This window comes from Rana temporaria, chromosome 1, assembly GCF_905171775.1.
Source record: "Rana temporaria chromosome 1, aRanTem1.1, whole genome shotgun sequence".
Taxonomy (NCBI): Eukaryota; Metazoa; Chordata; class Amphibia; order Anura; family Ranidae; genus Rana; species Rana temporaria.
The window spans coordinates 664,582,775-664,608,919 of record NC_053489.1 but is presented as its reverse complement, the minus strand read 5'-3'; the positions used below and the strand labels follow the sequence as shown (position 1 = coordinate 664,608,919).

The 26,145-nt window shown below is 46.0% G+C and overlaps 1 protein-coding gene across 2 annotated transcripts in view; it reads left to right on the top strand.

The window, feature by feature from the left end:
- Positions 1 to 23,817, top strand: part of RAB11FIP5 (RAB11 family interacting protein 5) — a 140,314-nt gene extending 116,497 nt beyond the window's left edge. For both annotated transcript variants that reach the window (XM_040335558.1, XM_040335559.1), the window contains exons 6-7: positions 15,827 to 15,995; positions 23,095 to 23,817. In XM_040335558.1, coding sequence (XP_040191492.1) covers positions 15,827 to 15,995; positions 23,095 to 23,298 — 373 coding nt within the window. In that variant the 3' untranslated portion in view covers positions 23,299 to 23,817. The remainder of the gene's footprint in view (positions 1 to 15,826; positions 15,996 to 23,094) is intronic.
- The last annotated feature ends 2,328 nt before the right edge of the window (positions 23,818 to 26,145 follow it).

Below are 26,145 nucleotides of genomic sequence, written 5' to 3'. Positions count from 1 at the left end.
GTGTATATATACGCCCTTCTGCCTGTCCGTGCCATTTTGCGGACGTAAATAGTCGTGCGGCGGGCGTTAAGTGGTTAAAATTTGAGGAAAATTATGTTTAAACAACTTAAAGGTTTCTTGTATATCTCTTGGGGTCTTTACTGATGAGATCTGCTTTACTGGCTCTGATCATCTACTGTGCCTATTATGTCCATACCTTCCCAGCTTTAATTTTATTACATTTTATGGATAATGTTCTAGGGCAGTAGTTCTCAACCTGGGGGTCGGGACCCCCTCAGGGGTCAAATGAGGATTTGCCAGGGGTCACCGAATCCTGGGCTGTTCCTGAAGCCCACACCACCCTCCCTGCGTTTTGCGGCCCCCCAGCAGGGCTGTCCTTGGAGCCTGTGGCCGCCCAGCTGGGCTGTTCCTGTGGCCCACCACCAAGGAGTAAGTAAAGGAATAAAAATAGAGAATACATGGAAGGGAGAGGAAAAGGGGGAGGAAGGGAGAGGAAAAGGGGGAGGAAGGGAGAGGAAAAGGGGGAGGAAGGGAGAGGAAAAGGGGGAGGAAGGGAGAGGAAAAGGAGGAGGAAGGGAGAGGAAAAGGAGGAGGAAGGGAGAGGAAAAGGGGGAGGAAGGGAGAGGAAAAGGGGGAGGAAGGGAGAGGAAAAGGGGGAGGAAGGGAGAGGAAAAGGAGGAGGAAGGGAGAGGAAAAGGAGGAGGAAGGGAGAGGAAAAGGAGGAGGAAGGGAGAGGAAAAGGAGGAGGAAGGGAGAGGAAAAGGAGGAGGAAGGGAGAGGAAAAGGAGGAGGAAGGGAGAGGAAAAGGTAGAGATGGAATAAGAGAAACAACAAGAGAGGGATTGGGAAAAAAACGGATAGAGAAAGATACAAGGGAAAGAAAGGAGAACAAAGAGAGTGTGGTACATCCTAAAATGTACCATAAGGGGTTTTAATACTGTACGAGTGGAAGGGACTCAGGGAGCGCTAAATGTCTGTGGGGGGAGCAAATTACTTGTCTTGCCACGCAAAATAATTTTACTGTTAGGGGTCCCCACAACCTGGGAAATTGTATCAAGGGGTCACGGCGCCAGAAGGTTGAGAACCACTGTTCTAGGGGAAGCTAGAACACCCCAAGGTGAGCAAGAACACCCACGTTTCTCCAGGTAGGCTGAAGCAGAGTTTGGAATTTATGGCAGAGTTTTTTTAACTATTGTGAAATATATAGGCTGCCCAGGGGCATCTTTAATGTTGATTTGGACCCTGGGCAAAAAAAATTGTGGGGCCCCCCCCATGCAATTTTGCTCTCCACCTGCTCTGAGACCTACAGTGGGGATCGTAAGTTTGGGCACCCCAGGTAAAAATTTGTATTAATGTGCATAAGGAAGCCAAGGAAAGATGGAAAAATCTCCAAAAGGCATCAAATTACAGATTAGACATTCTTGTATGTCAAAAAAAGTTAGATTTTATTTCCATTATTTACACTTTCAAAATTACAGAAAACTAAAAAATGGTGTCTGCAATAGTTTGAGCACCCTGTATAGTTAATATCTTGTACTGCCCCCTTTGGCAAGTATCACAGCTTGTAAACGCTTTTTGTAGCCAGCCAAGAGGTTTTCAATTCTTGTTTGAGGTATCTTTCCCATTCTTCCTTACAAAAGTCTTCCAGTTCTTTGAGATTTCTGGGCTGTCTGTCACGCACTGCTCTTTTAAGGTCTATCTATAAATTTTCAATAATGTTGAGGTCAGGAGATTGTGAAGGCCATGGCAAAACCTTCAGTTTACGCCTCTTGATGTAATCCCCCGTGGATTTTGAGGTGTGTTTAGGATCATTATCCATTTGTAGAAGTCATCCTTTCTTTAACTTCAGCTTTTTCACAGATGGCATCAAGTTACCATCCAAAATTTGCTGAGATTTTATTGAATCCATTTTTCCTTCTAATCGTGAAATGTTCCCTGTGCCACTGGCTGCAATACAACCCCAAAGCATGATTGATCCACCCCCATGCTTCACAGTTGGACAGAGGTTCTTTTCATTAAATTCTGTGCCCTTTCTTCTCCAAACGTACCTTTGCTCATTCCAGCCAAAAAGTTATATTTTAACCTCATCGGTCCACAGAACTTGTTTCTAAAATGCATCAGGCTTGTCTATATGTTCATTTGCAAAGTTCAAACGCTGATTTTTGTGGTGAGGACGTAGAAGAGGTTTTCTTCTGATGACTCTTCCATGAAGACCATATTTGTACAAGTATCTCTTTATAGTGGAATAGTGTACCACAACTCCAGTGTCTGCCAGATCTTTCTGGAGGGATCGTGCAGTCAAACGTGGGTTTTGAATTGCTTTTCTCACAATCCTGCGAGCTGTGCTGTCTGATATTTTTCTTGGTCTTCCAGATCTTGCTTTAACTTCCACTGTTCCTGATGACTGCCATTTCTTACATTCCGAACAGAGGATATTGACATGTGAAAACGCTTTGCTATCTTCTTATAGCCTTCTCCAGCTTTGTGAGCGTCAACTATTTTCACTTTCAGTTTTCTAGACAACTGCTTAGAAGAGCCCATGGTGCTGATTGTTGGGGCAAGGTCAGATGAGTCTGGGCATTTAAAACCTTTGAGATTGACATCACCTGGTCTTCCCAGACGGTAATTGAGAACAATCCATGACACTGGCAGGTCTCAGCTTTGCAAAGGGGGCAGTGCATGCTATAAATTCTGCAGGGTGCCCAAACTTTTACTTTCTGTCATTTTGAAAGATAAAAATTATAGAAATATAATAACTTTTTTTGACATATTATAAGAATGTCTAATCTGTAATTTGATGCATTTTGGAGATTTTTCCATCTTTCCTTGGCTTCGTTATGCACATTAATACAAATTTTTACCTGGGGTGCCCAAACTTTCGATCCCCACTGTACAATAAATATTAACTAGACTTAAGATCAGTTTACTGTATCCGATCAGTGCTTGGTTGCCAGAGGTTACAGCATATCATTACCACTTACTGACTGGGTGCTAGAGGTTACAGCACACATTACGGCTCGCTGATTAGTTGCTAGAGGATACAGCACATGATTTCTTCTTGTTTGGCTGCTAGAGATTACTGTACAGTAATACTGCTCACTGATTTGTTGCTAGAGGTTACAGCACATCATCTCTTCACTGCAGAGGGCCATGATATACATATGAATGCCACCTGTATTTACATATGAATGCTGCCAGCCTCAGCGATTTATATATGAATGCTGCTGCTATTTACATATGAATGTTATTTACATGTAAAAACAGGGTCTGCAGGTGAGTCAATAGAACAGAGCTGGGCAGCATTAGTAGCAGCACTTCACACTGAGATATCAGGACACATCAAATGACTAAAACTTCAAGGAACAAGGGAGTTTAAACTGGGATAGTTGGCAAGTATGAGGCAGCTGTTTTGGGCCCCACAACAATGACAAGGCCCAGGGCAGCTTCCCCTTTTGCCCTGCCTTAAAGACGGCCCTGAGGATGCCAATGGCTGAGCTTCCATTAGGCTCCAAGTATATAACCAATATTTCACAAGCCAGTGAATTATCCCTTCTACATTACATTTTTAACGAAGTCCAGAAGTCTGATTATGATTTTCTTCCCTTGATAGCTGCATGGATGGACGTTTGTTGGGAGTCTGGAAGTTTGAGTGACGGTCCATTCACTGGGGGTCCAAATAGTCACATGAATGGACATTTGTTGGGGGGGTTAGGGAGGCTGTTCATTCTTTTGTGGGTTTGGGAGGGTGTCCATTCTTCCGGGGTCTGGAGGTTCTCGGTGGCTGTCCATTCTTTGGAGGTTTGGGCGGCTGTCCATTCTTTTGGGGGGTCTATAGGTTCTCGGTGGCTGTCTATTCTTTGGGGGTCTGGAGGTTCTCGGTGGCTGTCCATTCTTTGGGGGTCTGGAGGTTCTCGGTGGCTGTCCATTCTTTGGGGGTCTGGAGGTTCTCGGTGGCTATCCATTTTTTGGGGGTCTGGAGGCTCTCGGTGGCTGTCTATTCTTTGGGGGTCTGGAGGTTCTCGGTGGCTGTTCATTCTTTGGGGGTCTGGAGGTTCTCGGTGGCTGTCCATTCTTTGGGGGTCTGGAGGTTCTCGGTGGCTGTCCATTCTTTGGGGGTCTGGAGGTTCTCAGTGGCTGTCCATTTTTTGGGGGTCTGGAGGTTCTCGGTGGCTGTCCATTTTTTGGGGGTCTGGACGTTCTCGGTGGCTGTCCATTCTTTGGGGGTCTGGACGTTCTCGGTGGCTGTCCATTCTTTGGGGGTCTGGACGTTCTCGGTGGCTGTCCATTCTTTGGGGGACTGGATCTGACACCCATGGCATCTGGTGTTTGCTTGGCAAGGGTTCAAGCAAACCTGTGCATTCCCCATGGACTCCTATAGGGCTGTCTCCTGGCTTCTCCAGCCCCGGGACACAACCCCATAAGTCAATGGTGCTGTAATGCATAGGTGCCAAAACAATAGAGCATGTTCTAAATTTTTAATGCCCATTTTTCACGTCATGAAAAATGCTCTGGAGCCCACACACAATAGTTTTTAATGACATTCAAAAAAGTAATCGTCGTGTGTACGCGGCATTAGTCACTGGATCTGGACATTGAAACCTGGAGTGGCGCCCAAAGTTTTTCTAAAAAGACTCTCATGAGGTCAGTTGCACCAGTCAATACATTTTGAATGATCTCAGAAGCGCCTCAAACTAATATCTTAAAAACAAAGCCAAAGCCTGTCTACAGAGGCCCCCAAACTGTTAAAACTGTAGTTGCCCCTGTCACTACACAGTAGCTCAGCGGCGCGATCGCTGTACTATCATCGGATGGCTCGTGCAGCAAGGTCCCCTCCAACTCCTCATGGTTTTTTTTTTTCCTTTTAGCCCATTAGGTAGTGGCAATAAGCCTGGACTTCCACTTTAACCGCTTGCCGACCATCCGCCATAATTAGACTGCGGCAGGTTGGCACGGCTGTGCGAATCACCGTAGGTGTGCGTCTGCTGCTTTAAGAGCAAGAACAATAGCAGGCGCGTGCCGAATGCGCATGTCCGCCGGCCACCCGCGATCGCTCCACAGAGAGCCAGAAACAGACAGATCCCCGTTCTGACAGGGAAGTAGAGAGGGATTGTCTGTTCCTAGTGATCAAGAACAGCGATCTCTCTGTACTCCCAGTCATTCCCCTCCCCCCCCCCCCCACAATTGGAAACGTCTCCCTAGGGAACACTTAACCCCTTGATCACCTTGGAGGTGTTATGTTGGAATACTTCCCTGCGGCCCAGTCTCTGAAGGGAGGGGATCATGCTCTGCTTCAGTATGTCACAGTACATGTCGGCATTCATGGTTCCCTCAATGAACTGTAGCTCCCCAGTGTTGACAGCACTCATGCAGCCCCAGACCATGACACTCCCACCACCATGCTTGACTGTAGGCAAGACACACTTGTCCTCCTCACCTGGTTGCCACCACACACGCTTGTCACCATCTGAACCAAATACGTTTATCTTGATCTCATCAGACCACAGGACATGGTTCCAGTAATCCATGTCCTTAGTCTGCTTGTCTTCAGAAAACTGTTTGCGCTCTTTCTTGTGCATCATCTTTTAGAGGAGGCTTCCTTCTGGGACAGCCACGCAGACCAATTTGATGCAGTGTGCGGCGTATGGTCTGAGCACTGACAGGCTGAAGCCCCCCCCTTTCAACCTCTGCAGCAATTCTGGCAGCACTCATACGTCTTATTTCCCAAAGACAACCTCTGGATATGACGCTGAGCACGTGCACTCAACTGCTTTTGGTCAACCATGGTGAGGCCTGTTCTGCGTGAAACTTGTCCTGTTAAATCGCTGTATGGTCTTGGCCACCGTGCTGCAGCTCAGTTTCAGGGTCTTGGCAATCTTCTTATAGCCTAGGCCACTGATGGTGAACCTTGGCACCCCAGATGTTTTGGAACTACATTTCCCATGATGCTCAACCACACTGCAGAGTGCATGAGCATCATGGGAAATGTAGTTCCAAAACATCTGGGGTGCCAAGGTTCACCATCACTGGCCTAGGCCATCTTTACTGTATGAAGAGCAGCATTTTTTTTCAGATCCTCAGAGTTCTTTGCCATGAGGTGTCATGTTGAACTTCCAGTGACCAGTATGAGAGAGTGAGAGTGATAACAATAAATTTAACACACCTGCTCCCCATTCACACCTGAGACTTTGTAATAATAACGAGTCACATGACACTAGGGAGGGAAAATGGTTAATTGGGCCCAATTTGGACATTTTCACTTAGGGGGTGTACTCACTTTTGTTGCCAGCAGTTTAGACATTGTGGACCAGATTCTGGTAGATCCTGCGGCGGCGGCGCGTAAGCTATTTACACTACGCCGCCCCAACTTACAGGAGCAAGTGCCGTATTCCCCAAACACTTGCTCCGTAATTTGCGGCGGCGTAGTGTAATTGGCCCGGCGTATCCCTGCGTAATTCCAAGGGGGCGGCTTGTATTTAAATTAAGCACGCCCCCGTGCCGATCGAACTGCGCATGCGCCGGGCTTAAAATAGCCCAGTGCGCATGCTCCAGTTCTCGACGGAAAACGTCAATGACGCCGACGTGTGCGTCATTGACGTAAAGTCGTATTCAAGAACGACTTAGGAAAACGACGTACCCGACGGGAAAAGACGACGCGGACCCGAGGCCATACTTAACATGGCATACGGCGGACTGGCGTAAGGTTACCCCTCATATAGCAGGGGTAACCTTACGCTTACGCAAACAACGGCTACGCGACGCGAATTTGTTCGGGAATCGGCGTATCAGGCTCATTTGCATAAACAAATGAGACCTGAACGTAAACGCCACCTATCGGTCGGCGTTGTATTGCATTTAGGATCCGACGTCGTATCTTGTTTTGTGAATGCAAAACAATGATACGCCGGCGGGAAATTCGAATTACGCCGGTGTATCAGTAGATACACCGGCGTAACTCTTCTGAGAATCTGGCCCAGAGTCAGGGATGGACTGGGACAGCAATTTGGCCCTGGACTTCATCCAGACTGGCCCACTTTGACAGGTCTCTCCCATGGTGGCTGGACAACTCCTTCACCCCCCCCCCCCCCCCCGGCCACCCAAGCCCCTTCTCCCCCTTCACTAGCCACTAGCCATTCTACTTTATTAGAGTAGAACGGCTGGTACTGGTACTCTTTTTTTTTTATAGGCAATACCAGTGGAGAAGCTAGACATTATTTCACCTGAATCAGTTCGGTGCCCCCCCTTATGGGACAAGATTAGGCAGAAGTGAGAAACTCCCAGGCCATAGCTGTTGAGTCAGCTGTCTGTCCCCTCCCCCCATGCTCCTCTGTCGTCCCCCTGCTCCTCTGGTCCTCCCCCTGCTTCTTTGTTACCCCCAGGTGAGCACTGCGGGGAGGGAGAGACAGAGGAGCGGAGGGGGGCAGCAGTCCGCTGTCACTGAAGCCGGCCCACTGAGCCATCGGCCCACCGGGAAACTCCCTGTGGTCCCAATGGCCAGTCCATCCCTGCCCAGAGTGTTGAGTTATTTTGAGGGAACAGCAAATTTACACTGTTATACAAGCTGTACACTCACTACACAACATTGTAGCAAAGTGTAATTTCTTCAGTGTTGTCACCTGAAAAGATTTCAGGTTTACTGCAACTAAACTAACATGACTCCATCTATAGATACAGAAGAGGAGGGAGCATGACCAACCTAAGTAAAGGAAGTGTGGTGTTCAGTGTTGCTGGTTGATTATAAAGGGGGGGGGGGCTGGAAAATTAAAGAAAACAAATGCAGCAGCCACCTAAAGCAGCCATTCTTAACCAGGGTTCCGTGGAACCCTGAGGTGGCCAGCTTAAGATTTTGGAATGCCAGTTGGTACGTTTTTTTTGTAGTATGATGGTATCTGGTACATTTAATGCAGGTTTTTGGTGGTTCCTTTTGCTCCCAATAAATGTGTTTTATTGAAGCTGCTCTATTACAACCTCCTTTTTTTTATTTTATTTTTTATACTCATTTTTATTTAGTTTTAGTATCGGCACTGGGAGAGGTTTTCATGGTAGCAACGAGGACTGGAGCACCTTGAACTACCTCTACTATAAGCTCCATTATAGGCTTCTGTGTTTCGGATTGGTGCCTAAAAGAGCTTTTTCGAAAAGCTCTAAAACAATGGCACAATTTTTTTTTTTTTTTTTTATGGCTAGTAAAATAAATAAAAGTACATTTTATAATTTAAGTGTGTGATATAGAAATCTGTGTATTTATAATTTAATTAAATTTTTTTTCTTCCCTCCCTATTCAAATAAAAAAAAAAAACTAAAAAGGAATGAAACCGGTAGCGCTATAACCAAATATTACTCATAGTAATCAAAAAGTAATAAACAAAGTACAGTAGCCAAAGCTTCAATTTCACTGCAACCATCGGCATTCGCTCTTTTAGATTCATTTCTTGCTCTCCCTGCTTATATAATGTGGACTATGATCACGGCCATTTGAAAGAATTTGGGGGCCCCAAACAAAATGGACGTGGAGGCCCCCCTCCCCGCACGCACGCAAAGCCCCCCCATGTTTTTTTTACTCCCCCCGAGCCCCCCTTCCCACCATATGTTCTTTTTACACACCCCCCCTACCGGGTCTGTATCGTGCGGCAGGAGATTTAGTTTCCTGTTCCCGGCCGGACTGAAAGGAAGTGAGCACTTAGTGTGCACTTCCTGTCAGTCCGGCAGGAAACGGGAAACTGAATCTCCTGTACCACGCGGTACCCGGCCAGACTCCGGACTGACAGGAGGAAGGAAGAGGAGCTCAGCCATGCTACAGAGAAGGGGAAGTGACGACTCAAGGCAGCAGTGCTGCAGGCTCTCTATAGAGTGCGCAGGCGGCTGCAGCATATAGGAAGCGTGGCAAGGGCCCTGCTTGGGGGCCCCAGGCCAGCTCGAGGCCCAAAGCAATCGCTTGGTTTGCCTGTCTTGTAGCGACGGGCCTGACTATGATACCAGAAGCATAACTAGAATCCAGGCATGGACATGGACCCCCTGCATCCAGCACGCTCTGTGACTGCTGTGTCCTTCTGGCACAGCTGATCACAGATAATGGTAAAGGGCCAATCACAACTAATCGCATTTAAACAGACTTGCTGGTTATTGGCAGTCCTTTCCTTCCACACTGTCTGTGTGAGTACATTTTTTACAATGATAATCAGTGCCCTGATTATCAGTGTCTCTTCCTCGTCCTCAGCAGGACTCTGAGCTGAGAGCGTCTCTCTTACAGCCCAGAGCCTGCACAGATAGAGGAGAGAGCCGCTCTGCTCCTCCTCCCAGCTGCTGGGTGCTCGGATTCAGCTGCTTAGCTTCGCACTTCTCGTGGTGCACACAGGAGGAGAGGAGCTAGAGGAGAAGGAGCAGATCGGCTCTCTCCGCTCCCATCTGTGTGAGGGAGGGGGGAACTGTCAGTGCAGGCTCTAAACTAAGAGAGATGCTCTCAGCAAAGAGCCCTGCGGCCAAATACCCCCGCTGGGGCCCCTGACTATGGTAAAACACAAGGGCCTGGTCGCATGTGCAACCTCTGCGACCCTGGCAGTTCCACCACTGACTTATAGTGGGCCATGGATGAAATCGGTCATTTGCTGTTTTGAGATCTGTGCTTAACCACTTAACGACCGCCTCCTGCATATATACGTCAGCAGAATGGCACGGCTGGGCAGATGTACGTCCTGTACATCTACCCAGCCGTGGGTCACGGGCGGGCGCCCGGGAACCCGATCGCCGCTGGGGTCCCGCAATCGGTCCCCGGAGCTGAAGAACGGGGAGAGCCGCGTGTAAACACGGCTTCCCCGTGCTTCACTGTGGCGGCTGCATCGATCGTGTCATCATGCCCTTTATAGGGAGACACAATTGATGTCACTCCTACAGCCACACCCCCCTACAGTTGTAAACACACACTAGGTGAAACATAACCTGGCTGCTCTTCCTCCTGTACCCTCAGCCAGCGCTAATGGCACTTCCCCCTAGTAGTTCTCTAAAGCAAGCAGGGACTGGTACTTCCGTACCTGCTTGCTGTAGTGGGTGGTGTGGGGTCTTGCAGACCTCGGTCTGTGCCGCCAATGGAGGTGGTTTCCTCTCCTCCTTCCCAGCATTGCCCCCAATACGCCCACTGCTGCCACCCCACCATCTCTTAGTGCAGAGCGGGGATCGTTGACAGACATCAGCCGGATGACAGAGCGGAGATCTCCGGGTGTGACAGATCTTGTATGTGAAACATCCGCCGTAACATAACGTATTGTACGAATATCATTCTAATTGTTCCTGCTCACACTTGTAGGCTCCGTTTCCCAATATTAAAAAAAATGAGCTCTGAACTCCTCTCCTCCCTTAGGACCCCTCTCCTTCCCTCATCCTCTAGGATGCCCCTCAGGCTTTCCCTCAGGTTCCCCTCTTCCTTCCCCATTTGGGTTTCCCTCCCCCCTTCCCCCCTCCCTTTTCCTCCCCCCTCTTCCCTTTTTTTGGCTTCCCCCTTTTTTTTTTGGAGTTCCACCTTTACCTCCCCACTCTTCCCCTTTTCCCTCCCATGCTTCCCCTTTTTTGGGTTCCCCCTTTATCCTCCCCTGTCTTCCCCCTTATTTGGGTTCCCCCTTTTTCCTCCCCTCTCTTCACCCACCCCTCTCCCCCCCCCCCCTATTTCCCTTTTTGGGTTACCCTCTTCCCCCATGCCCAGCCGAAGAAACCTATGCTTGATGTTCGATTGTAAAATGCCTGAAAAACACTTAGGGCCAGTGCACACCAGACGCAAGTTCCGTTTAGTTCCGTGTGCTTTTTTTCTGCACAAAATGCATGCACAGCGTCTTCCATGTATTCCAATGGCTCTAGTTCACACCATGCAGTCAGTTTCTGGTCAGTTTCTGCACCGGAAACTGACTGCATGCTGTGAACTAGAGCCATTGGAATACATGGAAGAAGCTGTGCATGCATTTTTGGCGTAGAAAAAAATGCACACAAAACTGTACGGAACTGGCTCTAAAATTCACATTCTTCCAGGTTGCTCAGGTGTGAATGCAATCTAAGGCCGCGTACACACGGTCAGTCCATCCGATGAGAATGGTCCGACGGACCGTTTTCATCAGTTCACCGCTGAAGTGGCCTGATGGTCTGATGTGTGTACACACCATTGTTTCAAAAACCGATCGGGTCAGAACGCGGTGACGTAAAACACACGACGTGCTGAAAAAAACGAAGTTCAATGCTTCCAAGCATGCGTCGACTTGATTCTGAGCATGCGCGGGTTTTGAACCGATGCTTTTGTGTACTAACCATCGGTTTTGACCGATCGGTCAGCCGTCCATCGGTTCGGTTTTAAAGCAAGTTCTCTTTTTTTTTGGACCGAAGGACAAAAGACCGATGGGGCGTACACACGGTCGGTTTGGACCGAGGAAACTGAACTTCAGTCCGTTTTCATCGGTTTGGACCGATGGTGTGTACGCAGCCTCACAGATCTTGTCCCTCCTCCAGCCTGTGTGATTCAACAATCATAAGAGAAGCAAAGGACTGACAAGCTCATCTCTGTTGCTCTTCTCTCTCCTCCTATCGGCATGTTCTTTGTTGGCACATGAGCATTGCAGCACAACTGATTGGCTCCTTGTGCTGCTTATCTCTCTCTTCTCTCTCTCTCTCTCTCTCTCTCTCTCTCTCTCTCTCTCTCTCTCTCTCTCTCTCTCTCTCTCTCTCCCTCTCTCCCTCTCTCCCTCTCTCTCTCTCTCTCTCTCTCTCTCTCTCTCTCTCTCTCTCTCCCTCTCTCTCTCTCTCCCTCTCTCTCTCCCCCTCTCTCCCCCTCTCTCTCCCCCTCTCTCTCCCCCTCTCTCTCCCCCTCTCTCTCCCCCTCTCTCTCCCCCTCTCTCTCCCCCTCTCTCCTTCCATACGACCAATTGCACTTTGAATGACAATTGCGTGGTCATGCAACACTGTACCCAAACTCAATCTTTGTCCCCCCCCCCCCCCCCCCACAAATAGAGCTTTCTTTTGGTGGTATTTGATCATCTCTGCGGTTTTTATTTTTTGCGCTATAAACAAAAGAGCGACAATTTAAAAAAAAAACACTATTTTTTACTTTTTTTATTTAACCCCTTAACGCCCGCCGCACGACTATATACGCAAAATGGCACGGACAGGCAGATGGGCATATATATATACGTCCCTGCCTTCTAGCGGGTGGGGGGTCCGATCGGACTGTGAAAATGACAATGGTCCCAAAAATGTGTCAAAATTGTCCGAAGTGTCCGCCATAATGTCGCAGTCACGAAAAAAATCGATGATCGCCGCCAATAGTAGTAAAAAAAAAATAATTAATAAAAATGCAATAAAACTATCCCCTATTTTGTAAACGCTATAAATTTTGCGCAAACCAATCGATAAACGCTTCTTGCGATTTTTTTTTTTTTTTTACCAAAAATAGGTAGAAGAATACGTATCGGCCTAAACTGAGGGAAAAAAAATTTTTATATATGTTTTTGGGGGATATTTATTATAGCAAAAAGTAAAAAATATTGCATTTTTTTCAAAATTGTCGCTCTATTTTTGTTTATAGCGCAAAAAATAAAAACCGCAGAGGTGATCAAATACCAACAAAAGAAAGCTCTATTTGTGGGGAAAAAAAGGACGCCAATTTTGTTTGGGAGCCACGTCGCACGACCGCGCAATTGTCTGTTAAAGCAACGCAGTGCCGAATCGCAAAACCTGGCCTTGGCATTTAGCTGCAAAATGGTTCGGGGCTTAAGTGGTTAATAAATATCACAATTTAAAAAAAAAAAAAAAATGTCCTCAGTTTAGGCCGATACGTATTCTTCTACATCTTTTTGGTAAAAAAAATCGCAATAATCGTATATTGATTGGTTTGCGCAAAAGTTATAGGGCCAGATTCTCAAAGGGCTTACGACGACGCAACGCCATTTGCGCCGTCGTAAGTGCTAATCTGGCCCGGCGTATCTATGCGACTGATTCTTAGAATCAGTTGCGCATAGATATCCATTAGATCTGACAGGCGTAAGGCTCTTACATGCATTTTTTTTTCCGCCGCTAGGTGTCGCCGACGTCGTTTTCCCCGTTGTCTATGCAAATTAGGCATTTACGCGAGATTCCCGAACGTACGCGCGGTCGACGCATAGTATTTACGACGTTTCCGTAGCTTTTGCGACGTGTAAAGTTGCCCCTGCTATATGAGGGGCAACCAACGTTAAGTATGGCCGTCGTTCCCGTGTCGAAATTTAAAAAAGTACGTCGTTTGCGTAAGTTGTCCGTGAATGGCACTGGACGCCATTTACGTTAACGTCTAAACCAATGACGTCCATGCGACGTCATTTAGCGCAATGCACGCCGAGAAATTTTAGGGACGGCCCATGCGCAGTACGATCAGCGCGGGAACGTGCCTAATTTAAATGATCCACGCCCCCTACCTGGATCATTTGAATTAGGCAGGCTTGCGCTGGAGAATTTACGCTACGCCGCCGCAACTTTACAGGCAAGTGCTTTGTGAATTAAGCACTTGCCCGTAAAACTTGCGGCCACGTAACGTAAATGAAATGCGTTACGCCGCCGCTGTTTTACGCCAGTCTACGAGAATCTGGCCCATAGCGTCTACAAAATGGGTGATAGATTTATGGCATTTTTATTTTATTAATTTTTTTACTAGTATTGGCGGTGATTAGCGTTTTTTTTTTTTTTTTTTTTTTTTTTTTTTTACTGTGACCGTGACATTGCGGCGAACACATCGGACACTTTTGACACGTTTTTGGGACCATTCACATTTATACAGCGATTAATGCTATAAATATGCATTGATTAGTGTGTAAATGTGACTGGCAGGGAAGGGGTAAACCACTAGGGGGCGTTGAAGGGGTTAATATGTTCCCTAAGGCGTGTTCTAACTGTAGGGGGGAGGGGACTCTCAAGGGGAGGAGACCGATGTGTGTTCCTCTGTACTGGGAACACACATTGGTCTCCTCACCGCTGACAGGAGGTGGATCTGTGTGTTTACACCCCATCATTACACACACAGATCCACACTCCCGCCGTGATTACCAGCAATTGCGGGCAATCGCGGGCACCCGGGTCACGAGCGACGCCGCGCACGCCCTAGATCGCCGGGAACACAGGACGTCATATGACGTCCACCCGGATCGGCGAGGGGTTCCTGCTGCCGTCATTTTACAATGACGCGGTATGGAAGTGGTTAAAAAATAAAAAGTACATAATTATTAGTATTAGTAATCTTTTTTATTTGTTTTTTTTTTTATATCTGCCTGGAGTTCAGCTTTGAAGTAAAAAAAGTAAATATAACATTTGAGTGTATTTTATACAGGATATACAGCCAATGACTGGAGAAAGTGAATAATGATAGCGAATGGGTCAGACTCAATTTTTACTCCTTTTTCAAAAATTTTGCCCTGAAGCATCTGTGTGACTGGTGATAGAAATCAGAGCTTCCCTGGGAGCATGAGTGTGCGTTGTCCAAACGATGGGTGTAACTGTGTCATAGATGGCTTCCTTTCCTTCTTTCCCTCCCTCATTTCCTTTTCCCTCCCTCATTTCCTTTTCCCTCCCTCATTTCCTTTTCCTTCCCTCCCTCATTTCCTTTTCCTTCCCTCCCTCATTTCCTTTTCCTTCCCTCCCTCATTTCCTTTTCCTTCCCTCTCTCATTTCCTTTTCCTTCCCTCTCTCATTTCCTTTTCCTTCCCTCCCTCATTTCCTTTTCCCTCCTTTTCCCTCATTTCCTTTTCCCTCCTTTTCCCTCATTTCCTTTTCCCTCCTTTTCCCTCATTTCCTTTTCCCTCATTTCCTTTTCCCTCATTTCCTTTTCCCTCATTTCCTTTTCCCTCATTTCCTTTTCCCTCATTTCCTTTTCCCTCATTTCCTTTTCCCTCATTTCCTTTTCCCTCATTTCCTTTTCCCTCATTTCCTTTTCCCTCATTTCCTTTTCCTTCCCTCATTTCCTTTTCCTTCCCTCATTTCCTTTTCCTTCCCTCATTTCCTTTTCCCTCCTTTTCCCTCATTTCCTTTTCCCTCCTTTTCCCTCATTTCCTTTTCCCTCATTTCCTTTTCCTTCCCTCATTTCCTTTTCCCTCCTTTTCCCCTCCTTTTCCCCTCCTTTTCCCCTCCTTTTCCCCTCCTTTTCCCCTCCTTTTCCCCTCCTTTTCCCTCATTTCCTTTTCCCTCATTTCCTTTTCCCTCCCTCATTTCCTTCCCTCGTTTCCTTTTCCTTCCCTCATTTCCTTTTCCCTCCTTTTCCCTCATTTCCTTTTCCCTCCTTTTCCCTCATTTCCTTTTCCCTCATTTCCTTTTCCTTCCCTCATTTCCTTTTCCCTCCTTTTCCCCTCCTTTTCCCCTCCTTTTCCCCTCCTTTTCCCCTCCTTTTCCCTCATTTCCTTTTCCCTCATTTCCTTTTCCTTCCCTCATTTCCTTTTCCCTCCTTTTCCCCTCCTTTTCCCTCCTTTTCCCCTCCTTTTCCCCTCCTTTTCCCCTCCTTTTCCCTCATTTCCTTTTCCCTCATTTCCTTTTCCCTCATTTCCTTTTCCCTCATTTCCTTTTCCCTCATTTCCTTTTCCCTCATTTCCTTTTCCCTCCTTTTCCCTCATTTCCTTTTCCCTCATTTCCTTTTCCCTCATTTCCTTTTCCCTCCTTTTCCCTCATTTCCTTTTCCCTCATTTCCTTTTCCCTCCTTTTCCCTCATTTCCTTTTCCCTCCTTTTCCCTCATTTCCTTTTCCTTCCCTTTCCTTCTTTCCTTCCTTCTCTTTTTATTTTTTTATTAATATAATCTTAAAATCTTGATGGATAAGTGTTTGATGTTTTCATTTCTTTCCTCAGTCCACACCCTGTGAAGCCCATCAGTGCTGCACCATTAGAACCGGCCCCTGATAAGAAGGCGCACAAGCCGGTTTTGTCCACAGCACTGACCAGTGGTCTGGAGTTGCTGAAACATGTGACCACAGGACAACATTCATCTAGCAAGAAGCAGGAGTTGGACCGAATCAAGGTGGGTTGTGATAGATGGTTAGGGCATGGTTTTCTCATTCTTAACCAGTGTGTGGTGGGGCCATTGAATGCCATTGGAGTTCCCCTGGGACGCTGAGAGTACCGAGACCCAGTTTGCTCTGAATCAGAGATGGATGAGAGGACCCTGATCCAGAGGGTGGAGGGGGAAATCTATGGTGATAGGGGACTCTGATGTGATGGGAGGACCTCTGATGTATAGAGAAGACTCTGAGGTGATTGGGGCGGGGGGGTGGGGGCTTTTATGTAATGGGAGGCTTCTGATGTGAATTTGATTACATCAAGGTGGTGATCACGAGTCTGAGTCTGAGTGATCAGAGTAAGGGGTCGATCCAAGCCCCTTACCAGGTGATCAGCTGACAGCCAATGACGGCTGATCCCGTGATGTAAACAGAAGCTCGGTAACAGGTATTTTTTTTTTCCTCACTCTGTCTCGACAAAAATCCAGAAATCACAATTTATGATTTTTTAACTATTTATTTGTATGATACAGCTGCAAATAAGTATTTGAACACCTGTCCACCCCATACAATCAGTAAGAATCCAACTACTAACATGGCCAAGACCAAAGAGCTGTCCAAAGACACTAGAGACAAAATTGTACACCTCCACAAGGCTGGAAAGGGCTACGGGGAAATTGCCAAGCAGCTTGGTGAAAAAAGGTCCACTGTTGGAGCAATCATTAGAAAATGGAAGAAGCTAAACATGACTGTCAATCTCCCTCGGACTGGGGCTCCATGCAAAATCTCACCTCGTGGGGTCTCAATGATCCTAAGAAAGGTGAGAAATCAGCCCAGGACTACACGGGAGGAGCTGGTCAATGACCTGAAAAGAGCTGGGACCACCGTTTCCAAGGTTACTGTTGGTAATACACTAAGACGTCATGGTTTGAAATCATGCATGGCACAGAAGGTTCCCCTGCTTAAACCAGCACATGTCAAGGCCCATCTTAAGTTTGCCAATGACCATTTGGATGATCCAGAGGAGTCATGGGAGAAAGTCATGTGGTCAGATGAGACCAAAATAGAACTTTTTGGTCATAATTCCACTAACCGTGTTTGGAGGAAGAAGAATGATGAGTACCATCTCAAGAACACCATCCCTACTGTGAAGCATGGGGGTGGTGGCATCATGCTTTGGGGGTGTTTTTCTGCACATGGGACAGGGCGACTGCACTGTATTAACCTCTTGACCACTGGGCACTTAAACCCCCTTCCTGACCAGACCAATTTTCAGCTTTCGGTGCTCTCACAATTTGAATGACAATTACTCCGTCATACAACATTGTACCCATTTGAAATTTGTGTCCTTTTTTTCACACAAATAGAGCTTTATTTTGGTGGTATTAGATCACCTCTGGGTTTTTTATTTTTTGCGCTATAAAAGAAAAACGACTGAAAATTCTGTAAAAAACAAAAAAAACAAACTTGTTTCTGTCATATTCGCAGGTTATTTCTCACACACAGCATATGCATACCACGAATGACACCCCAAAACACATTCTGCTATTCCTCCCGAGTATGGCGATACCCCATGTGTGCAACTTTTACACGGCGTGGCCACATACAGAGGCCCAACATGCAGGGAGCGCCATCAGGCGTTCTGGAGCACCCAGGCCAATTCTGACATTTCTCTCCTACATGGAAAAATCACAATTTATTTGCTAGAAAATTACATAGAACCCCAAAACATTATATATGCGGAGTATTGGGGTATTGCGGAGTATTGGGGGGTATTGCGGAGTATTGGGGGGTATTGCGGAGTATTGGGGGGTATTGCGGAGTATTGGGGGGTATTGCAGAGTATTGGGGGGTATTGCAGATTATTGGGGGGTATTGCAGAGTATTGGGGGGTATTGCAGAGTATCGCGCAGGGTATCGGGGTATGGCAGAGTATCGGGGTATGGCAGAGTATCGGGGTATGGCAGAGTATCGGGGTATGGCAGAGTATCGGGGAATGGCAGAGTATCGGGGTATGGCAGAGTATTGTATGTATTGGGCAGGGATAGCTGAGCTGGGAGGGATGGCTGGATCTGTGACTGCAGTTGTCACAGATCAAGCCACAGCACTGCTGACACCCCGCGCCCCCCCCCCCCTCTCTCCTCTCCTCTCGCACTGTACCGAGGAGAGGGAGGAACCGGCGTCATCAAATGACGCCGGTTTGTTTACAAGTGATCGCTCCGTCATTTGACGGAGCGATCACGTGGTAAACAGCCGCGATTCGCGGCAATTTACCGTGATCCGTGATGCGCCGGGTCTTCTAGACCCGGCGAGCACGGACACTTCCGCGAGCGCGCCCCAGGGGACGCGCAAACGCGGAAGTGCACGAGGACGTCCCAGGGACGTCCTGTCACAGTAACTCGACCGCGCTGTAGCAGTATTTTTGCTATAGCGCGGTCGGCAAGTGGTTAAGGAGAGGATGACCGGGGCCATGTATTGCGAGATTTTGGGCAACAACCTCCTTCCCTCAGTTAGAGCTTTGAAGATGGGTCGAGGCTGGGTCTTCCAACATGACAATGACCCGAAGCACACAGCCAGGATAACCAAGGAGTGGCTCTGTAAGAAGCATATCAAGGTTCTGGCGTGGCTTAGCCAGTCTCCAGACCTAAACCCAATAGAGAATCTTTGGAGGGAGCTCAAACTCCGTGTTTCTCAGCGACAGCCCAGAAACCTGACTGATCTAGAGAAGATCTGTGTGGAGGAGTGGGCCAAAATCCCTCCTCCAGTGTGTGCAAAGCTGGTGAAAAACTACAAGAAACGTTTGACCTCTGTAATTGCAAACAAAGGCTACTGTACCAAATATTAACAATGATTTTCTCAGGTGTTCAAATACTTATTTGCAGCTGTATCATACAAATAAATAGTTAAAAAAAATCATACATTGTGATTTCTGGATTTTTTTTTTTTTTTGATTATGTCTCTCACAGTGGACATGCACCTACGATAACAATTTCAGACCCCTCCATGATTTCCAAGTGGGAGAACTTGCAAAATAGCAGGGTGTTCAAATACTTATTTTCATCACTGTGTGTGTATGTATATATATATTATACAGGGTTCGACAAATCCAGGTCGCCATGGCGACTAGAAATGGCGTCCTGGCGACTTGGCTTGGAAGGTGGGCAAAAAAAAACCACAAAACATTATTTATTTATTTTTTTGTGAAGTCCCCAGCTCTTCCTTGTGTGAGCTGGTGCCATCTGATGGTGGCCGTTGGTATTACAAGTTAAACATTACAAGTTAAACAGCAATTCTAATGTAATTTTTCACTGTTTTCACTGCCATCTTCTTCCCTCTAATTAGACCCCCCTAACATTATATATATTTTTTATCCTAACACCCTAGAGAATAAAATGGCGACCGTTGCAATACTTTCTGTCACGTTGTATTTGTGCAGCGGTCTTACAAGCGCACTTTTTTGGGGAAAAAATTTCACTTTTTTTAATTAAAAAATAAGACAACAGTAAAGTTATCCCCATTTTTTTTTAATATTATGAAAGATAATGTTACGGAGGAAGCCTGTAGGATGGAGGTCCCCGGTGTCACATAATTGTCCCCAGTGTCACATGGGCTGCATGATAAGATGTGACAAGGTGTGACAAGTTTAATGAACTCTGCTTACACTGCAATATGTGGAAAATTCTCCATGGATCTCCCGCCACCCCCTGAGAGCTGGAGGTTATTTTAGTTGCTAGTCCCAAAGGTACTGTGTGTGTTTTGTGTTTATTTACATAGCGAGTCCTATATACATATTGTAGTAATGGGAATTGCACTGGCGCTATATCTCTTTAAGAGCAGTAGGCCTACATTGTTGTATACATTTTATGGCCAAATGTATATGGACAACTCCAATCAAATTATGGCATTCTCTGGTTTTCAGGGAAGGGCCAAGTTACACATAAGTTTTAGAGAATTGTGCACTTTCAACCTCCTAGTAACAGTTTTCTGTGCTCCATGATGGGGCCCTTGTGCACAAAGTCTGCTCCATATAGACATGTCCTAAAGAAAAGAACACCCAACGGCCGCACACCAGCTCACCAGCTTCCATAACTGAGCCCTATGGGTGGGGTGAACTTCATTGGGGAGCATGACCTGAATGCACCCGGGCTGAAGCCCTTCACTACAACAGACATGGGTAAAGAGTAAGGCAGAGAGATCAGATGGAACCAATTTTTTCTAGAACAAGAAGGCAGGGGGGAGGTAACAAACCCCGGGACTTTAACTGCGTTCAAGATAGAAAAAGTGTGAAAACACAATTGAAAAATCAATAAAATTTACTATTTTATTACAAAGATAAAAAACATGAGGGGATTAAACCATCCATATCAAGAATTGTATGTTCCATTAAGAGGCATATATACAGACACCACCACTCAACATGTTTCGCTTTTTTGAGCTTCTTCAGGAGGTTCTGGTAAGATGTGTAATATGCTATGGGTAACAAAAAAGACAGGAATGAGACCTCATGTTGATTGTTTTCATCGAACAATAGAAAAACAAATCAATACTATACTATTGGCATGTTTCCCTTGTATCCAAAAAAAAGAATGGAGACACCGATAAGTCCCCACATGGGCCTGTATCACAATTTTGACTGCTCCAAATGCATTTTTTTGCCCTGGAGAATATTGCCCCGGGAGAAAATGGTGTAGTAGCATTTTGTCATAGTCACCACCTAACTCCTCAATCTATGCCTTTGGTGTAGTGCGGTGGTCTCCAAATTGCGGCCTGGGGGCCGGATGTGCCCTTTGTTTGCTTTCATCCGGCCCCTGGGGCACTATTTTTTTCACTGACACAAACAAAGAGGCAGAGTTCCCTCCAATGACACCAACAAGGGGGCCCAATGAGAACAATGATGGGGGACCATTCCTCCTAATGACACCGAGATGACCACAGTTCCTCCCAATGACACCAACAATGGGGCACAATTACTCCCAATGACGCCAAAGATAGGGCACAATCCCTCCTAATGACACACACAATGGGACGCTATTCCTCCCAATGACATTAATAATGGGGCCCAATGACATTAATAATGGGGCCCAATGACACCAATGATGGGGCACAATTCCTCTCACTGACACCAAAGACGGGAGATTGTTTACTCCATCTGATGCTGGCACTTTTTCTACTCCCGATGGCCACAATCCGGCCCCCCTTTCTAAAGGACAGTAAACTGGCCCTTTTATATAGAAAGTTTGGAGACCCCTGGTGTAGAGGAACTCAAGTGGCTTGCACAGAGTCCTAACCTCAACCCTACTGAACACCTTTGGGATGATTTAGAATGCTAATTGCAAACCATATCTACTTGTCCCACCTTGGTACCTGAGCTCACAAATGTTGAATGTTCAAATTTCTATAGACACTCCAAAATCTTATGAAAAGCCTTCTTAGAACAGTGAACAGGGTGTTATAGATGCAAAGTTGGGGCAACTCCATAATGATTTTCATGGTTTTGGAAAGGGAAGTTCAGGGAACAAGGGAAGTTCATAAAGCAGTGGTGGCCTGGTGTTCACATACTACATTCTGCTGTCTTCCCATTTGGTTTTGGCATTGGATGGTCCAACAAGCTCATATAGAAGTTATGTCCAGGTGTTCACATACTACGTTCTTCTGTCTTCCCATTTGGTTTTGGCATTGGATGGTTCAACAAGCTCATATAGAAGTGATGGCCAGGTATTCATACTACGTTCTTCTGTCTTCCCATTTGGTTTTGGCATTGGGTGGTCCAACAAGCTCATATAGAAGTGATGGCCAGGTATTCATACTACATTCTGCTGTCTTCCCATTTGGTTTTGGCATTGGATGGGCCAACAAGCTCATATAGAAGTGATGGCCAGGTATTCATACTACGTTCTTCTGTCTTCCCATTTGGTTTTGGCATTGGGTGGTCCAACAAGCTCATATAGAAGTGATGGCCAGGTATTCATACTACGTTCTTCTGTCTTCCCATTTGGTTTTGGCATTGGATGGTCCAACAAGCTCATAGAAGTGATGGCCAGGTATTCATACTACATTCTGCTGTCTTCCCATTTGGTTTCGGCATTGGATGGTCCAACAAGCTCATATAGAAGTGATGGCCAGGTATTCATACTACGTTCTTCTGTCTTCCCATTTGGTTTTGGCATTGGATGGTCCAACAAGCTCATATAGAAGTGATGGCCAGGTATTCATACTACGTTCTTCTGTCTTCCCATTTGGTTTTGGCATTGGATGGGCCAACAAGCTCATATAGAAGTGATGGCCGGGTATTCATACTACGTTCTTCTGTCTTCCCATTTGGTTTTGGCATTGGATGGTCCAACAAGCTCATATAGAAGTAATGGCCAGGTATTCATACTACGTTCTTCTGTCTTCCCATTTGGTTTTGGCATTGGGTGGTCCAACAAGCTCATATAGAAGTGATGGCCAGGTATTCATACTACGTTCTTCTGTCTTCCCATTTGGTTTTGGCATTGGATGGTCCAACAAGCTCATAGAAGTGATGGCCAGGTATTCATACTACATTCTGCTGTCTTCCCATTTGGTTTTGGCATTGGGTGGTCCAACAAGCTCATATAGAAGTGATGGCCAGGTATTCATACTACATTCTGCTGTCTTCCCATTTGGTTTTGGCATTGGATGGTCCAACAAGATCATATAGAAGTGATGGCCAGGTGTTCCCATACAGTACGTTCTGCTGCCTCCTTATTGAATTCAACAAGAAGACAACAGAAGGCTGAGGACATAAAATACAAAGCTGGTTACATTTCTCTTTTTAACATACGGTACACTAGTGAGAAGTATGATTTTGAATCCAATGGCCTTCCTATGTGCTCAGACAAGAGCTTTTTTAATCTTATGCCCCATACACATGGTCGGAATTTGCAACGGGAAAACATCCATCGGAAATTCAGATGGAAAAATTGAGAACCTGCTCCTAATCTATTTCTGTCAGAATTCCCGACAGAAAAAGTCAGATGGGGCATACACACGGTCAGAATTTCCGACCAAAAGCTCCCATCTGACTTTTTCTGTCGGAATTCCGGCTTTATAAATGTGTAGAAGTTGCAGTTACATATGTTTTTTTTTTTTTTATCTTAGGATGTGTCCTCTCCAGACCAGGCAGCCAAATATTACCACCTGACCCATGACGAGCTGATCAGGATGTTACTGCAGCGAGAGGCAGAGCTGGAGTATAAGGATATCCACATGCAGGAGTTGGAAGACTACATAGACAAACTTCTGGTGCGCATTATGGAACAGGCACCTGCACTTCTCCAGGTTCCTCTGGAGACCAAGAAATAAAAGCTAAGGGGGAGACCTGGTGGAAAATGGTGAAAAGGTCTCCAGTTAAATTCTTATACTGTGGATAAGTGACTGTTACGCTCACATTGGTTGAGGACTCCTAGAGAAGACTTGTACAGGTGGCCTTCAACTCTTCTGCCATAACAACAATATGGTGCTGAGCATCCTTGACACATTCAAATGCTATCATAGCTCAGTTTCACTCCTGGATTTATTATATATTGTACTTTAAAGTCTTCAGCCTGGCCTAACTCTGTGCTTGGTGTACAACACACAAGATTGATTCAAGTATTTAAGGACCACTATACCATTACATATACATTACGATAGAGCTGCTAATAACACCCACAGCTATGTATATTAAATTCCTCACGCTATGTATAAAGAGTGATATTTGATGATGATGCCCAAATAACTGCTCTCCCAAACTATGCCACTTCTAAGGAACATCTACCTATGGATGAATGTTATTACGCATATACACGCCAATTTATAAAAATGAATTTTGTTATGTCTAAATGCTGCATACATTTTATCTAGACTTGATGGCATTCAAGTGTCCCCTCAGCTGTACACTTTTGTGTTATCACTGATCTTGTCACTAGGCTACATCTTAAACTTTGGTTCAGCTGCCTTTATAGTATAATGCGTGTATCCATAGTATCCTACATGTTATGTCAGACATTTTATGCCACTGGACCCCTGCCCAAGCATCTTCGGGTAGTTTACTCATTAGTTGATTTGGATCAAAAGCCAGTAACTCGTTCTTCCAAATTAATGACTTTATTAATAACGGGCAAAGCGTAAAAATGCAACAGCTTACTCATGTTGGCAATAAGCCTTAATCATTAAGGCTTTTTGCTGAAACGCATAAGCTGTTGCATTTTTACACTCTGCCCATTTACTAAGTCGTATAGAAGAACGAGTTGCCAGCTCCCCATCAAGTTATGCTTTGGTGCTAGAAAGACACTATGAGTTAGAGCTTTGGTTCTCAAGTACCCCCAACAGGCCATGTTTTGGGAATTTCTCTTAGATAAAATAGCTGTCCAAAATACCAAGCTATTGACTCTGATTTAAAGCACCTGTGCAAGATTAAGGAAATCCTGCAAATATGGCCTGTTGGGGGTACTTGAGAACAGGGTTGAGAACCACTGCGTTAGAGCACTGTCTTGTCTACCTCCTAGGGCAGTGATGGCGAACGTTGGCACCTCAGGTGTTTTGGAACTACATTTCCCATAATCTCATGCACTCTGCAATGTAGTTGAGCATCATGGGAAATGTAGTTCCAAAACATCTGGGGTGCCAAGGTCCATCACTGTCCTAGGAGAATCCATCTGGGTATTTTTCCTTTTTTCACTATAGTTTACTCATTAGGCCTCAATCTGGAATAGGGTGATCAGTTCCTAACATTTGACTGCTTTGGTCAGAGTTCATGTCTCTTAAGTTCTAGTTTCACTCAACTGAACCCTCCATAAATTCAGTTAAACCTTCTTGGTAGAGGCTTTTGGGGAGTTGTTGGATATGCACCATTGAAAAGTGCTGGTCAAAATAATCAGTAGATCCAGAGATTTAAGTCTTAAAGCGGGAGTTTACCCATTTATTAAATTTTTTTTTTTCTTCCCCTAGATTCCTGCTCGTTCGGTCTAGGGGAATCGGCTATTTGTATTAAAATATGAGCAGTACTTACCCGTTTTCGAGCTGCATCTTCTTCCGTCGCTTCCGGGTATGGGTCTTCGGGAGCGGGCGTTCCTTCTTGATTGACAGGCTTCCGAGAGGCTTCCGACGGTCGCATCCATCGCGTCACTCGTAGCCGAAAGAAGCCGAACGTCGGTGCGGCTCTATACTGCGCCTGCCCACCGACGTTCGGCTTCTTTCGGAAAATCGTGACGCGATGGATGCGACCGTCGGAAGCCTCTCGGAAACCTGTCAATCAAGAAGGAACGCCCATTCCCGCAGCCCATACCCGGAAGCGACGGAGAGGATGCATCTCGTAAACGGGTAAGTACGGATCATATTTTAAAACAAATAGCCGATTCCCCTAGAGAAAACGAGCATGAATCTAAGGGGAAAAAGTGCCCTCTAAGGGTGAACCCCCGCTTTAAGTTTTGTACTCCAATCTGAAAAGCCAAGAACTTGACCCTAATCCCTCCCGACTGTAAACCCAATCTGGTAAATTTTTAACATGACAGGTGTTCAAGTGAAGGGAAAAACCTGAAGTCAAGCTTGACTCTTACAGAAGCAATCAAGTTGCGCATACAACTTTCACTGGAAAGTGCTGGGACAAGATTCTTTAGCACCCAAGGCGACAATGCCAAAATATGCCTCCCCAAAAGCTACGGTCTACTCTTGGCATAGGTTACAGGTCCTGCCCTTTTTGCGGCCCCCTTCTTGATAAAGTGCACAGGCCGGACTCTTCTTCCTACTACTCCTTGGCCCGGCCCTGGATCTAATTTGCATTTGTTTTTCACTGCTGTTCGTACATCTTTTTGTTGTACATTCAGGTTGAATTGCGCAGGTTTGCGACAGGCTTACTTTAAATAGAATGTAAAATGTTACATATTTATTATGTTTGATGCAAAAGGATCCATTATCATGCCTACTGCATGCTAACTTCTTGCTCTTTTATGGGACCCTGTGCTATGTATTTCAGTAGCCAGCTCCTTGGTCATGTCATACAAGTTTTAGAAATTCTTATATAGAGGACCATAGAGGCAGCCATTGCAGACCTTTTTAACAATGCTGGTTGTTTATCGACTGGTAAACGGGTCGGCGTGATATGTGAGGGGTCATCGTGATAGTTGGGCAGCAAGCAGCTTCCATGATTCTCCCAGGAAAATTCCTTTCTTG